The sequence below is a fragment of the Harpia harpyja genome, chromosome 5, assembly GCF_026419915.1.
Source record: "Harpia harpyja isolate bHarHar1 chromosome 5, bHarHar1 primary haplotype, whole genome shotgun sequence".
In the NCBI taxonomy this organism is placed as follows: Eukaryota; Metazoa; Chordata; class Aves; order Accipitriformes; family Accipitridae; genus Harpia; species Harpia harpyja.
Genome location: NC_068944.1, coordinates 38,704,287 through 38,719,006, shown reverse-complemented (window position 1 = coordinate 38,719,006; position 14,720 = coordinate 38,704,287). Strand labels below are relative to the sequence as shown.

General features: G+C 37.5%; 1 protein-coding gene across 1 annotated transcript in view; it reads right to left on the bottom strand.

The window, feature by feature from the left end:
- Window positions 1–2,500: 2,500 nt before the first annotated feature.
- Window positions 2,501–14,720, bottom strand: part of RAB2A (RAB2A, member RAS oncogene family) — a 45,801-nt gene continuing 33,581 nt past the window's right edge. The window contains exons 8-9 of the mRNA XM_052788679.1: window positions 6,362–6,430; window positions 2,501–4,154 (exon numbers count right to left, since the gene is read on the bottom strand). Coding sequence (XP_052644639.1) covers window positions 4,059–4,154; window positions 6,362–6,430 — 165 coding nt within the window. The 3' untranslated portion in view covers window positions 2,501–4,058. The remainder of the gene's footprint in view (window positions 4,155–6,361; window positions 6,431–14,720) is intronic.

The window sequence follows — 14,720 nt, the reverse complement described above, 5'->3', positions numbered from 1 at the left end:
CTCCTCTTCCCCTATCTCCTCCCATGCAATGGTGGAAGAGGAATAGGCAAATTAAATCCCCACACACATGCAAACGGTACACACAGTATGTGTAACAAGTAACAGAACCCATGCAATACTTGCCTCATGATTTTGTATCATGCAGCAAGATAGCATACCCCTCCCTCCCTCCACCCCACCCTACCATCCACAAGCAAATGCCCCATGTTGGGCAAATTCCCTCAAGTGTAAGTGTAATGGATGTGGAGCAGTAAAGATGGAGAGCAGCACTTCACTCACTGGATTCAGTTTGAATGAAAGAATACCAGAACAAACAAGACAAAAAGGAGGCAATACACAAGAGAAAGTCGATTTAGGGGGTAAAAAAAACCCAAACCAAACCAAAAAACCCCAACCCAACCAAACAAAAAATAAGAAGAAAGCTGTAGGACAATCAGTAGTGTCAAAAGAATAGTCTATCAAGAGGAATCACTATCTCGGGCATCAGCATTTACAAAAGCAATACCCTACTGGTAACAACTTTTGAGAAAAATGCAGGCACATGGGGGTACCTGAATTTAAAATGATTACTTAAAAAAAAAAAATCCTTTAATTTCCCAAATTGTCTTCTGATATTTCTAAGTTGTTTTAATACACAATTTTTTGCTCAGATTCAGTTTAACTGCAACTTAGAGCCTGATAAGAAGTTTTCCTTTCTTCCCAAGAATAGATGTAACGCTCTAACAGTCACAGGTAAACTCCAGGCAGAAATAACCTTCCCAACTTAAATGTATGCGATTTAGCCTAAAACTAATCTGTGCCCTTCCGACCGCACCAATATATAAATATTGCTGTTGAAGGCTCTTCAACTAGTCAACAGCACAATGAACCAAGTGTCACAAAAAGCGCAACATAGCAGAAAGCAGACATCTCAGGAGCAGGGAACAGAGCACTCGCTGCCTGCTAGGGGCTTCAGACAGTCTCTCATTATTTTAGCTTATCAGTAAGTGTTTTGGCAGTCATTTACCTTAAGTCACTGCTGAGTCTGATCTTGCACAAGAATAAATCAGAATGATTGAAGTCAACAGAAACACACAGGTATAAGATTGAGAAGGAGTGTTAATCTTTCTTAAATGATTGCCAAAATTCCTGGGGCTTCTCATTTTAAATAGAAATAAGAAAGACAAGTCTTAAGTCATGCTTAGAGGATTTGTCACTCCAAATTTACTCTTTTGTAAGTTAACTATGGCTTATACCATATGCTAAAGTGGGAGTACAGGGAAACTGCACCTTGGTATGATTTTTCAGTATCAATAGTTTTACATTACATGTAACAGCTGTACAAGTTGCTGGGGAACAATTAAATGTTTTCATTCTTTGGTTACAAAAATCAACCAATAAAAGCAACTGGAATTCGACATGAAAGCTCAGCAAGTTATCAGTCACTCATGTACAAGTAAAATCAAAACCTGCAAAATAACAACCTTGGAAAGCACATGCTCTAGAAGTAAACCCTCCTGCTAGGTGCTGTGCTATATAATTTTCAAATTCTAAGAGGATAAAATAGCATCAGGGGCTTCTCAAAAACCCAGGAAAATACACAGATTTCTAACTGGCAACAAAAGGATTATGTATGCACAAAGCTTGTGACAAAAAGCCAGCCAGAATGCGAGGGAACTTTGGTTTTGTTCTAGCTCCTCTTTGAAAGTACCAGATTCTTAACATAATGTACACTATAAGACTAGCACGTGAGGACCAACCAGCATGATCAAAAATTGATATGTACATGTGACTGTACTAAGTCATAGCACATTCTCCCTGCCCCTCACCCTGCCCACCCCCCCCTAAAAGAAAAAAAAAAAAAAAGGCACTGGTGGCTCTTTGCTATAACAGTCCTAGATTCCTGGTCAATTCTATACATCTTCCATGCTTGCAGAAAATGAGCGGCTGTCAGCTTTAGCTTTGTAAATCATCACCATTTTGTTCTTCTCAGGATAGGGTACAAATTCCCCTCCTCTGCTCCCTTAATAGGGGCAATTTTTATGGCTCACAGAAATTTACTCCCATTTGTAATGTAGCTGAGGCTGCTATAAAAGAGCATGCTTTTTTCCCCATCTCGTCTCAAGCAACTGAGTTCTGCAATGTTGCCAGTTGCAAAAAATCTTCAAGCAGTTAATTCAAGCAAGTACTCATTTGTTCATTTCTTCTTATGAACATGTAGTTACTACAAGCCAGTTTCCCCTCAGCATCAATGCAATTCAGTCCTATGGTTTTACTGTCACACAACACCATTTTCAAACTTCAATTGAAACAGTAAGTGTGTTTTGTAAATGCAAGCTTAATATAATAAACATTTAACAGTTGAAAGCATGTAAATGAAGTAACCTCTTAAGAATTTAAATAGTTGAAAACAATTATATTGCATTGCTTATAATGCTCCTAAACGCGTAAGAAAGAGTTGAAGTCAGCAACTAACATAAATCCTTATCAGTTGTCCCTTCCCCCAGATACAGACAAAAGGTTCCACACATTTTTTAAAGTTTATTTAATCTCAGAACCACTGCTATGTTACACCTGTCAGGCTGAAGTTTATTCACTTTCAATGTTAAAGTTCTGACAATAAGAATGGATGACATCAGGATCCACGTCCCCCAGTGTTGTGTTGAGTCAGTATTGGTCCAGTAAGACAAAAGTTTTGCAGTCATTTCCTGCCCTGCCCCCCCCCTTTTTTTTTAGATACATGAAAGTATGGCCTAGTATTAGTGTCACCCTTTTATCTGTGATTTATTTAAACAGGATGAGATGGAAACTCAGTTGTTTCCTCGTTTGTAGGAAAAGTGACATGAATATTCTGTACTTTAACAAATAAACACTTAAACACAGGATTCTGTTTTGCACTGTTGCAACCCTTTCATTTGAGGCAAAACATCCCCCCCTCCCCCTGACCACCACCATAATAAGTACCAAAGCATTTCTAGTTTTGATTTTCATCAAGATTTCCAAACTGGCAGATTTTATTTTCACACCCTCTTCACAATAGACAAGATGCTTACCATATATTTAGGATTACAAGTTGTCACTAAAAGAAAACTTTACACAACTACTGTACATTTAGGTTGAAAAACTGTCCTTGCATGAAAAATATACCTAGAAATCAAGTGGTAAACAAGAAAAAAACATTAAGAGTAATGTTTTCATAATGTGCCATTTTGAATTTATGAACTCCTCCTCTACTTTTCATTCATACTCTGTTTTTACCTATAGTATTCATTAAGGCAAACAGCTAATCCATTTCTGAAGAGGTGCTGTGGAAATTGTGGACAAACAGCAAACATTTGGCATTAAAATAGATAGCACATATGTAGCCTCTAGTAATATACATTAAGCATTTCTCTTGGACTTCAGGATAATGACAGGGGAGGATGAACATGCTAACAATGTCAAAAAGGCTTAAAATTTAGCGTCCAAGCAATTTCTATTAATGCTTCTATAGTTTTCAAGCTCTAAGTAGTATAGAATTTATGCAAATGCATTAAAGAATTCTAGCTTGGCAAGTACACCCAAGCAGGTTATTAAACTATATATACAGAAAGTGATAAATACAGAATTAAAAGAGTCCTTCCGCTTCTCTCTATAGCCTTGAAAATTGACAAAAAACTTGAGGACAGCTCTACAATATTAAACATTAGGTAACCGCAGGAGCTGGGAAACCTAACTACACAAACTGATTAAAATACTCAGATGACTTTGTAGTGTTTAATACAATTCAGTTCGTAGTCAAGGGCACAAGACAACATTTAACAAAAATAATCACATCAATTGACCTAGAAATCAAATGTAAATAGATATGAATACAATCTCCAAAATCTGTCTTTAAGTGAACATTAACCATTTATTCAAAGTTATACAAGAATTTGAAGGATAAAGTCTTCTGCAACAAGAAACCAACTTACAAGTTTCATGTCTCAGTTGAACTGAAGTGGAGGCGAGCAGGGCGGGGGGGGGTGGGGGGGGGGGTATGAAGGGTGAACAAACAAGTTAGTAGGCCCCATCCAGGCAGCTAGAAAGTAAAAACAGGCTCAACAGCAGCCTCCTCCAGCTTGTTGTCCTCCCTGATTGCCTGCAAGTGTTGCATTAGTAGCAGCATGTTGAGGGCCAATTTTTATGCCATTTGCCTGTAATGAAGTTTAAATACACAGGGTAATTATTTTATAACACCAATATAATGGAAAAGCTTTTTTTTTTTTAGAAGATCATATATAGCAAGTTCTGCTAATGTATGCAATAAATACAGCAAAATCTATATTTTTTTTTTTAGCAGTATGCCCTTGGCAATTAAATATAATGCAAAGGAAGATGCTTTCCTTCTCGTTTACATTTCATCTCTATGTTAAACTTTGCACCTTCAACTCCTAATACTAACACACAGAGCAAGAATTGTATTTGAATACTACTTGGCATAAGGCTTTAAAAATACATAGCATTTGCTAGGAATGTATAACCTCTCCCCTCTCACCAAAATCTCCATTAGTTTAATATAAAACTTTTCCTCTCTAGACAGCATTTCTTTCTGTGTTGAATCAGCTGTAGAGGCTAAGGGCATACGAGTGTTCTGTGTCATCAATAATTTCTATGATCCCGAAAGACATGGCTACTTGCCAAGAACCCACACACAGTGTAGCTCTTTCATTCATCAAAATCACACTTATATCTTAACCCTCACTCCCTCAAGTGGATTTTACCTAAAAATACAGCACTTTGAGAAAAGTAATACAGTAGCTTCAGAAATTAAGCTCTTAAGGAAACTTTGCGTCACAGTAAATCTCAGATTTATAGTGCTTGGCAGTTGTTCTGCAACAGTGGTAGCCTTGGGGTTTCTGGCACTAGCTCAGTATTGACAGCAGCTGATGTGGTTTCTTTTCGCTCTTTGACTCCTCTTTAATAAAAAGCATGCCCTATGGCTCATTGGTTTTGCCCCCTCTGGGCTGATAGCAACTTCTTGAGGAATCAAGGAGCCAGACTTGGCATAAAGCCAAATAAATAGCACGGACTGTTGGCTCTTGACAGCATATTGCAATCAAAGCTCCATAAGGCACAGTAAAGCAGTCAGCTACTATATGAAACTCGACAGATACAATGAGCATGCTTTTTCAGACACTCTGATGACTGTCCAATTTATATTGCACTACTGAATACAATTTCTTTAGGAAAAATGTTAAAGAAAATTTAAAATATTTCATCACTAAACTGAATATAAAAAGTGTCTCACCAAAACACCATATATACACACACATTTTTCCAGTCAGAATTAGTGTCTTTGAAGGATTACTATTCAAGCCTTATTCAGCTACAAGTTTCCTAATGCAAATACTTTGCATACTACTGGAGTTTCTCATTATTTCCTCTCTAGAGTCATAAAAGCAATATTTAATAGTCTAAATTTCTTCATATTGAAACATATTAAGCAGAAGGAGGTGAAGCTATTTAATTGAGTCCTGCCAATTCCCTCATGACTCTTTGAACAATTTTGCAAGGACTATCACACTTAAGAGAAGCATCAGACAGTCCCAAACAGAGAATGCACCTATTCACAGAACAGAACAGAGAGTGGCGGTGCAGATATTCACATGGGGTTTCACTAAGCACCTCAGCAATGATATTTAGGGACATGCAGGGTAAAAAAAACCTTGGGCATCAGAAAGGACTGACCACTTCACATTGTCAAATTTAAAGCCTAATATTTCTATTTACTACGACTCAATTTGAATCTGCTTTTTCTACAGCCATGAACCTCTCCTAAACTGCTCCAGATTTTTGACAGCATAATAATTTCAAAATTCAAGAGACACATTATAGGTCTTTCTAGGCTCTTGCATTACAAAAGTGCTCCCTGCTCCACCTCCCCACCCCCACCGCAAACAAGCAAAGAGACAGGCCCCAATAATCTGTAATTTCAGTAATGTGCATAGGCAAAATGACTAATCTTTTATTCCCTACAGAACCCAGCCACCTAAACCAGGAACATTTCAAAAGTCTTTTATGTAACTCTCAAAGCAATCCCTCCCCTACACTGGACAGCTCATGGAGTGCATCTGGCATATCAACATGGTCCCCCATTTACATAGTGGAAAATTATCTTTGAAAACAGATGACACCATATGGAGAAGTGGATGAAAGTGGATTTTCTTCTCTTTTGGGGATTTATATTATTTTGCGATGCTTCATGGATGGATAGGGTCACTTATTTTAATCCATTTTTATCACAATGGCAGACAATTCTATATCCAAATGGAACAGACAAATATTTTACTGTCCAGCCTTCTGGGGAAGGTGAATTTTGTACATTTAACAAACAAAAAGTGTTCAGAGTACTAAAAGTTACCTCATTATTAATGTCAAAAACTCCTTCCTGGATTTTCTCGTAGATCTCCTTTGCGGTGTTAATAAATGCCTAAAATAGAGGAAAAAAACCCACGAACACAATGAATGCAATATCCTTTGGTATAAGATGCACTAATTGGAATCCAATCTCATGTGCGGTTGTTTCAGCAAGACTTTTCTTCCTGACCTCAGCAGGAACAGGTATGACAACAGCATCCTATACCTACCCTGAAGTAGCAATGGATCACACGCTGTTTACAAAAACAGTGGCATTTTCATAACATCTGTATTCTACAATCTGTTGTCCAGTAATTACAGGGTAAAAGTAGTTTTTAAGATATATAAATTACTTTTAAATTATTTATTTCTGACCCTTATGGATAGATTGTGTGGCAGATGGTTTCCCCTACCCTTAATATCTCTGTAATAGGCCACTCTAGATTAGAGAGCTTAGCAACATAAAACCACAGGGTACTTAAAATGATGATGTAAGGATGCTGTCTGCGGGATGAAACCTTATGCTATCATTTAATATTCACCTAATTTTAAGAACGTATTCTCTTTAATTAATCTTGCACACGATAGGCAATAGACATCTTAATAGTAGAAAGGTGAAGCCCCAGGTTTTATTATGATTTCTGAAAATCTATTGTTTTAATTCAGAGAAAAGACTTTGACATTCAGGTCTGAAAAAGTGAATGATACCAAATGTTTTTGGTTAACGTTTACAATCAGTGATTCCATTCTTCATCTCTCATTTAACTTTATAGGTTAAGTAATGCCTAAAATAATGTATAATTTAAGAGGTGATTAACAGCAGCTAATAATTATAATCAATACCAAACATATAGTTCTTTTTGTTTTAAAATACCAACACCATGCAATCATACAAGATATGCTATCTCCTGCACAAGCCTATTACAGCAAATACAGATCCAATTCAAATATAAAAAAGTAAACAGGGTTCATGGAGAGGAACAAATCATACCTTTCCTCATTTCTACACTGGAAGCATTTGACTGCTGAACTTGCCACCAGAGCTTTGTTTCCTAATTAACAGGACTGATATGTTTTCACCTTTAAAGGCCTTACAGCTCCCCAGAGTAATCAATCTACTGCAGCTCAATTACTGCACCAAGCACACACCACAGCCAGTGAAGGAGACTTGAACGACTGCAGCAGGAGCGGAAAGATATGAATATGCATAAACTCTAAGTGGGTGATCGAATCATCACAGAGGGTCATGAGAATTTGCAGCAAAATAATGAGAAGAATTAATCATTGCAGATTCACAAGGCACTTAGGAAGTGAGTTCGTTTTTCAAACACACATTGGAGTTGAGGAGAAAAATTGGCTTTCAGCCAACTACGAATTGATTCAAATTCCTCAGAAATTGAAGGTTTCAATGTAAGAAAAAGAATTCAAACTTATCTTGGTTTCTGATAACACAGTAATTATTGTAATACCTTCATACATGGGCCTATTGAAAAATATAAGTCAAAAACTTTGGAAATTCACACAGCTGGAATCTGTGAGGATACTTGCTTGCTTCTACTCCAGCAGGACATTAAACAGAACTTGAAGTCTTAAAAATGTGTTATGATAACTTCATGTAAACAAGCACTTAACAATTGGCACTTCTAACAATTCTAGACGACATTGGCTAACTACGCCTAGGGTCTTGTAATTCTCATGAAATTAATTCTATTAGATCTATAAAAATTACTTTAGACCAACAAAACTAGAATTTTAACAGACTACAAACTCCAAACTAACACAACTGAGTATAAAATCTTCTGGATGCTACACTCAAGAACAGATCACTGCAGGAATGCACCTATCCTCACAAAAAAAAAATAGTAAAAAGCACTGGAAAACAGTGTGATTTAACAACACTCAATCTCCCCCCACCTTCAACATAGTTATTACACATGTACTGTACGAAGTAAAAAAGCATACTGAGTTCAGTACAGTCTATTTTAATATTAAAAATATTGCCTAAGAAACCGCTGATCTGAAAAATCCAAATACTCCATTCCTCTCAGTTTTATCATTTCAGTTGTCTTGAAAAGACAAAAACTGACTACCATGTTCCCATCAGTGATTCTGGTGCACCACGTATTAGTGTTAAAACAGCACGTACTGTTATTCTGCATGGCAAAATGCCAGGCTGCACTGGGTCACACAGAAATAATTTCTATTTGAAAACAATAGTTGGACAAGAATATAGCACATAAGTCTATCTCATGTTTTCTTCAGTTGGTATGGATTCTGAAAAATTACTACTAATCAGCCATGAAGAGAGACTTGCATCCCTTGAGACTTCCATTTGTTTCTTGCATCCACGTATTTTAAGTCAGCTTACACTTCAAAGTATAAATGGACTCAAAATAACCACCTGAGAACTTTACTGAAAACAGCAGTCTACTCACTAAGAATATCATATCAGATTTTGGCATTGCATGCTGGTGCCCCAATTAGCAAGGACAAGAAGGTGAACTCGGTATAATTGACTACTTCTAAAAATCTCTTTTAATACTGCATGTTCTAACTCTTATCTGGAACATGCAGTATACTATAAACTCTCAATTATTTATGGGCAGTTTATCCTATTTGCAGATTAACTGAGCTATGGATGCAGGAAGACAGAGCAGTTTCCCCTCAAATCCAGTTTGGATTTATTAGACCATGTGCAGCAGACTGGAAGAACACAGCTGTAGCACTTCACACACCAACTTGGATCCAGGTGCAGTTTAGCCACTTCCACACAACACAAGACCTCGACCAGTAAGCCCACATGGACTCAGCTGGCTGCCTACCAAGCCTACTGCAGTTACACTGTACATTCCCATAATGCTCCTGTTACTAAAACACTATACAAAGATACTCGAGCACTTCCACCCCAAATCAGCTCAAGTCCAGGTTTATTTTCACTAGCCCAGGAGAGGCAGTACCAGATCCAATCTGGATTTATACTCAGTCACCTGAAAGATGGCAAGGCCCTAGTACACAGCACCTCCATTACTCATAAAAGGGAAAGAGAGACTTCAGTATGTTAGACTTCCAAATATGAAAATTCTAGACTACATTTCAGGAAAATTAAAGAAAACAATGTAACTTCAGGAAAATGTCTACATTTAGTGTTTAACTCTTTGTTTTCATCTTTCTAAATCACAAATTACTAATGCTTTTATGCATGAGACTACCGAATGTATATGTACCACAGCATTAAAAAAAAAAAAAAAAAAGGTTGTATACAAGTTACTCAGTGATTTGTTTTAACAGAACATGTTTTTCAATTGTGTTCACGTTATAACTAGGTTCTTAAATAACAGTAATACCCCACTGAGGAAAATTACATTATTGTACAAGTGGGAAAGTCTTGTAAGATGTGATCTGCCTGTCGTGTCACGCCTGCACCTACTGCTAAGCTAACAAAGGAGGTTTTTGTGTCACAATATACCAGTATAATAACTTTAGATGATTTGTATAAGGAGTTTCATAGATCATACTGCTACATGGGAATCAAGAAGTCTCACAATGCTCACCTCAAAAAAAACCCCAAACAACACAAAACCCCAACTACCAAACAGTACAGATGCTACATTTAAGATAAATTAATCCTAAAAACACTGAACATAGAATTAAATCAACTTCAACATCCATTTTATCACACAAAGTAAACAAGTAATGTAGGTTTACTACCCTTGAGACAAAACCAGGAAGAATGAATTCTATAACTGGTAAAAAAAACCACAAGAAGTAAGGGAATAAGGTCTTGATACCTCTGTCTTATGGAATTTGTATGCCAGAGCAATAATAAGCTAAGGGCACCAGAATGCAAGTTTTAGAACAGCTACATTTAGTTTTCACATGGCAGATGTCAATAACGTCACTTCTCTTTCTCAGAAAGCTAATGCCATGACAAGTATTTGAGGACTGAGCTACAAGCTGAACATAACAGGAAAAATTTGTAAATGAATCACTGATACTTTTAAAAACTCAGATTTTACAAGTTCATCTGTGCTTAAAATCAGAGTAGATCAGGTTCTGCATTGCCAGCTCATGTAACATGCTGCCCTCTGGTGGCAATATTAAAGTTAAATTTAGTGCTTTGAAATACAAATTCAGCAGTCATTATTTCTGGATGCTTTCTTACAATTAAACGAGGAATGCTTAAAGGTTAAATATCTCACAAATTCTAAAGCATGACCCTCACCTCTGTGGTCAGCCAACACCTAGGATTTCCTCCACCTTCCCAACTTCCTATCTTATCTTTTAGCTGTAAGATACAATGTAGTTAAGAGTACTATAGTATTAAAGAATGTGTTTGGAAACAGTAACAATATGGATCGCAAATGGATTTTACCCCTAGAGCATTCACCATCCCGGTGTGTAAGTGGTGCTAGATGGCCACTTAATGGAGTGAGATCTCAAAGCTCTGAGCAGCTGTTTTATGCACAGTAAGACAATACTATTTACAACTAAATGATCCTTCAGAAAGAAGCCTAGGACACTAAAGGGGCTACAGAGGTGTTAATTATCAAGCAGTAGGAAGGTGCTGTATAATGAACCTACACCCCAAAAAGCACCCCAACACATTTGTAGCCTTAGTTTTGAAGTAAGGTGCACAGGCACAAAACAGACCTTGACAGCAACTTGTTTATATGTAGCCATTGAAGTACAATCTTTCTGACAAACTTACTGGGAAGATGCACATTACTAGAGCTTGAAGTGTCTCGAAAGTCCTGCAGCTGATGTTGAACAGTTACAAAGGACAGAGCACCTGAGGAAAAAACAAGATAAAAACCCCAGAACTAAGAATCCATCTCTCCAGCAGAATCTACAGCTCAGGCAGGCAGGCGGCCATATGATACTTTTCATGCTCTTCTATGAAGCCTGAAACCCTTGATTAACTCAAGACTTTTTATTTGGATTATACCTTGGGATGCCCAGAAGCCCCAAGAATGGTGGCAGAGCCAGCGTTCCTTACTGCACAGTTGGGGCACAGTCCAAGGGTTTGCCGTAAGGAGGTAAGAGCTGTGAATCTTCACTGGAGCCAGGTGTCCTGCCCCTTCTCTCTCTCACAGCTGAACTGACATGAGCTTCACCTCCCTATTTTCTCATGGGAAAAACTGGCTGAAGTGCCAGCTTCACACAGCTAAAAGGTCACAAAACTTTGACTTCAAGGAACTTGAAGGAATACTGGTTTGGATACAAGTGAAGATAAACCTAACTGTTCGGGTTTTTTTTAAAGACTCTCATGAACTAGAAATCCCGCTCTTTTGCAACTTCTAGTCAGATTATATCTTGTGTGTCACTTTACCTTACTATGAAAACTATTAACATCCTAGGATTTTCAACTTTTATTAATAAATCCTTGCTAACTATATTACCAGGTCAAACAACTGTTTGTTTACCAGCAATTAGCTGTGTTGAGGGAGGGTGTGGAGGGGAAATAAAAAACACTTCTAAAAATAATTTCAAATTTAGAAGCTGCTAAGAATCTCATCTTTCCACAAGATTTTCATTTTTACCCTTCAGAATATTACAAAGGCCATCTTCGTTCCCTTATCCATGACGAAGTAGTACTGCTGTTGAAGCTACAGGGGTTTTGAATATTCATTATCCATTTAAGCAAAAGTATGAAAGAAGCTGCCTGAAGAGAAAATTAAGTTACAGCTGAAACAAAACCATTCAATGACCAACCAGCTACATGTAGCAGAAGTGCTCCATTGCTCAGTCAAAACCATTAGTCTACTCAGATTTAATCCTAAATAATGAATCCATTATTACATTCTATTTACGTGCAGAGAACTTGGAGTAACACAGAAAAAATCTCAAGATGAAAGCTTGGCATAGGGCTATATAATCCCCTCCATATGGGAAACAACTTACTAAAACCAACTCCCACACCAGGAGTCAGTGATACACTAGTACCACTCAAGTGAGATCAGCTTCTGAACAGTGATGGTGTCTACTACTGGTTTTAGTACCCAGAAAACTCTTTTGCTTAAGGTTGATCATATTAATCATATTAAAAGTAGCAGCCTACAGTGCAAGAAGAATGCACGAAGTTATTCCAGCTTCCCAAATACAGCTAGGTATCTTTACTTCTTAAGAATTAGTGCATGTAAATGGATTCAAACAAATGATATTCCAGAGACACAAAGATAAGTACTGGGGGCTGTAGGAGACTGCAAGGTCACCCTGAGTTCAGTGATTCTATTCTGTCTCTAAAAGTGTTAGACACTGCCCAAGCAGAAAGCACTCCGCAAGCTCCAAACTGAACGTTTCAGGTAAGACTACAATTGACAGTCATATACTGTTGTTGCACTACCAATGAAAAAGCAATATGATAAAATTGTTAATGTCTCTTGCAAATGAGAGAAAAACATTCTTAAATATTATATGCAATTTTAATGCAAGGTTGGAAAGTAACTGATGTTATGATTAAAACAAGTGCAAACATGCTTGGAGTTGGGACCTCAGACTTATGTGTATACAAGTGAAAAGGCTACTGATAGGCATCAGGGTGTTTTCTTCAAAAAAAAAAAAAAGAAACCCCACATATGTGATGCTGAATTCTGCAAACAGTACTTGAGAGCGCACATCCCCCATCCACAATTCAAGAAAGTAGAACAGATATGATAACCAAAATTCTAAAAGTTAACACTAGATTCCTTTCACCATGAACTAAAAACAAGTTCAATGTTTCAGGTCAAATTTAACTACACATTCTACTGGGAGAAAGCCAACAGCCATGCTCAGAGTGTACATTACTGAACATCTATAAAACATAGTCAAGATTTTTTTTTTTTTTTTAAACGGAATTGTAAAGAAAGAAATGCACTAGTGATACAGCTTAGAAATCACAGAGGAAAAAAAGCACAAAAATTCAGTTACATTTTGATAGCTGGCTACCTTGATAGCTTTAGACAGAGGCTAAAAGGAAATCAACAACAACAAACCTTGTTTAAATAATTATGATAACTACTGAAGAGACTAGTATAACTGACCTTGCACTGCAGTCAAATTATAATCCTGTGCTTAACCCCTGCCCCCCCGGTAATCCTTCTATCCTCCCAATGGTTCAGAAACTCTTCTCACCCAATCCCATTCCGTATAACACAGGATGATTCAACTCTGTGGCCACACTGAATTCTTAGAAGACTCCACAGAAACTAGAAAGGAAGAGCCTACATCCACTTCCCACTCCCAACTATCAATTACCTATTGTGCAAACAGGGTATAAACATCCCTGCACAAGATAAACAGCTAACAGGATATTCTCCACTGCTAAACATTTCTATCCAAGATGTAGGTTACGAGACATAATCCTGAAGAACACAATGAACTTTTTTAAACTGCCTTAAGATCCAAGCAGTGAACAGGTCAATGTACTGCTACAGCTACAGATTGACTAAGGCATTACATAGTTGTGGAAATAAGGTTTAAACAAGGGAAACAGCTTAAATGACATCAATGACAGAAACTGATTTGTTCATATAAAGAAACTGCTAAAGACTCCACCATTAGCTTGCAAATATCTACAACAGCCATTTATGACACAAGGTAAGATAAAGTTGGGTCGGAAACAATGTCAAATTGATCAAAACAAAGTCTAGAGGCTTGTCTTGTCATGCTTCACACAGAGAAATGTGTATTTTCAACTAGAAATGAAAAAATCCATTAGGATAAAAAGTCTCCTCTGGCCATTTAACTGTTTCTAGTACAACACAGGAGACACACCCACGTGCTGCTGTGTTTCAGTATTACATTTGCATGAAATGCAAGTAGTCTGTACACTGAATGTCTATGACTAGGACTGCAAGACTTTTATAGCTATCTGCTTGTGCTTTATGATGCAGATCTGTCTGTTAACTTAGGTAGCACCACCAGCTTGTACTGCCACATTGCCCCTCCTGAATTCCCCAGTGATAAGAATTCAGCATACAAGAGCCACGCAGTTACTAGCCCCGTTGCTGTAGGGCCAGGTATTAGTCTGGACACAGACTAGAGACAATATTAAATTAAGAAATGCATGTCAGATCTTGAACCAGATGCTGTAGAAATGCTCATGTGGTAATCAGCCTAAGCTTCCTAAGGTAATAGGACAAACTTGACAACATACAAGGCAATGCCCCTACCAAAGTAGCTGTTCAGAACATGTGGAATGTGGTTAGATAACCCACTACCTGTGTGGGACTGAGAACAATACAGTAACCTGTATAGCTAACAGTGTCTCAAGAATAATTAAAATGGGTAAAAAGCACTCACTATGGAGTTTCTTTACACCTGTAGGATGCAAGCTATACAGTGGTCAGACTTACTGATGTCAATCAAAAGATGTATAAGAA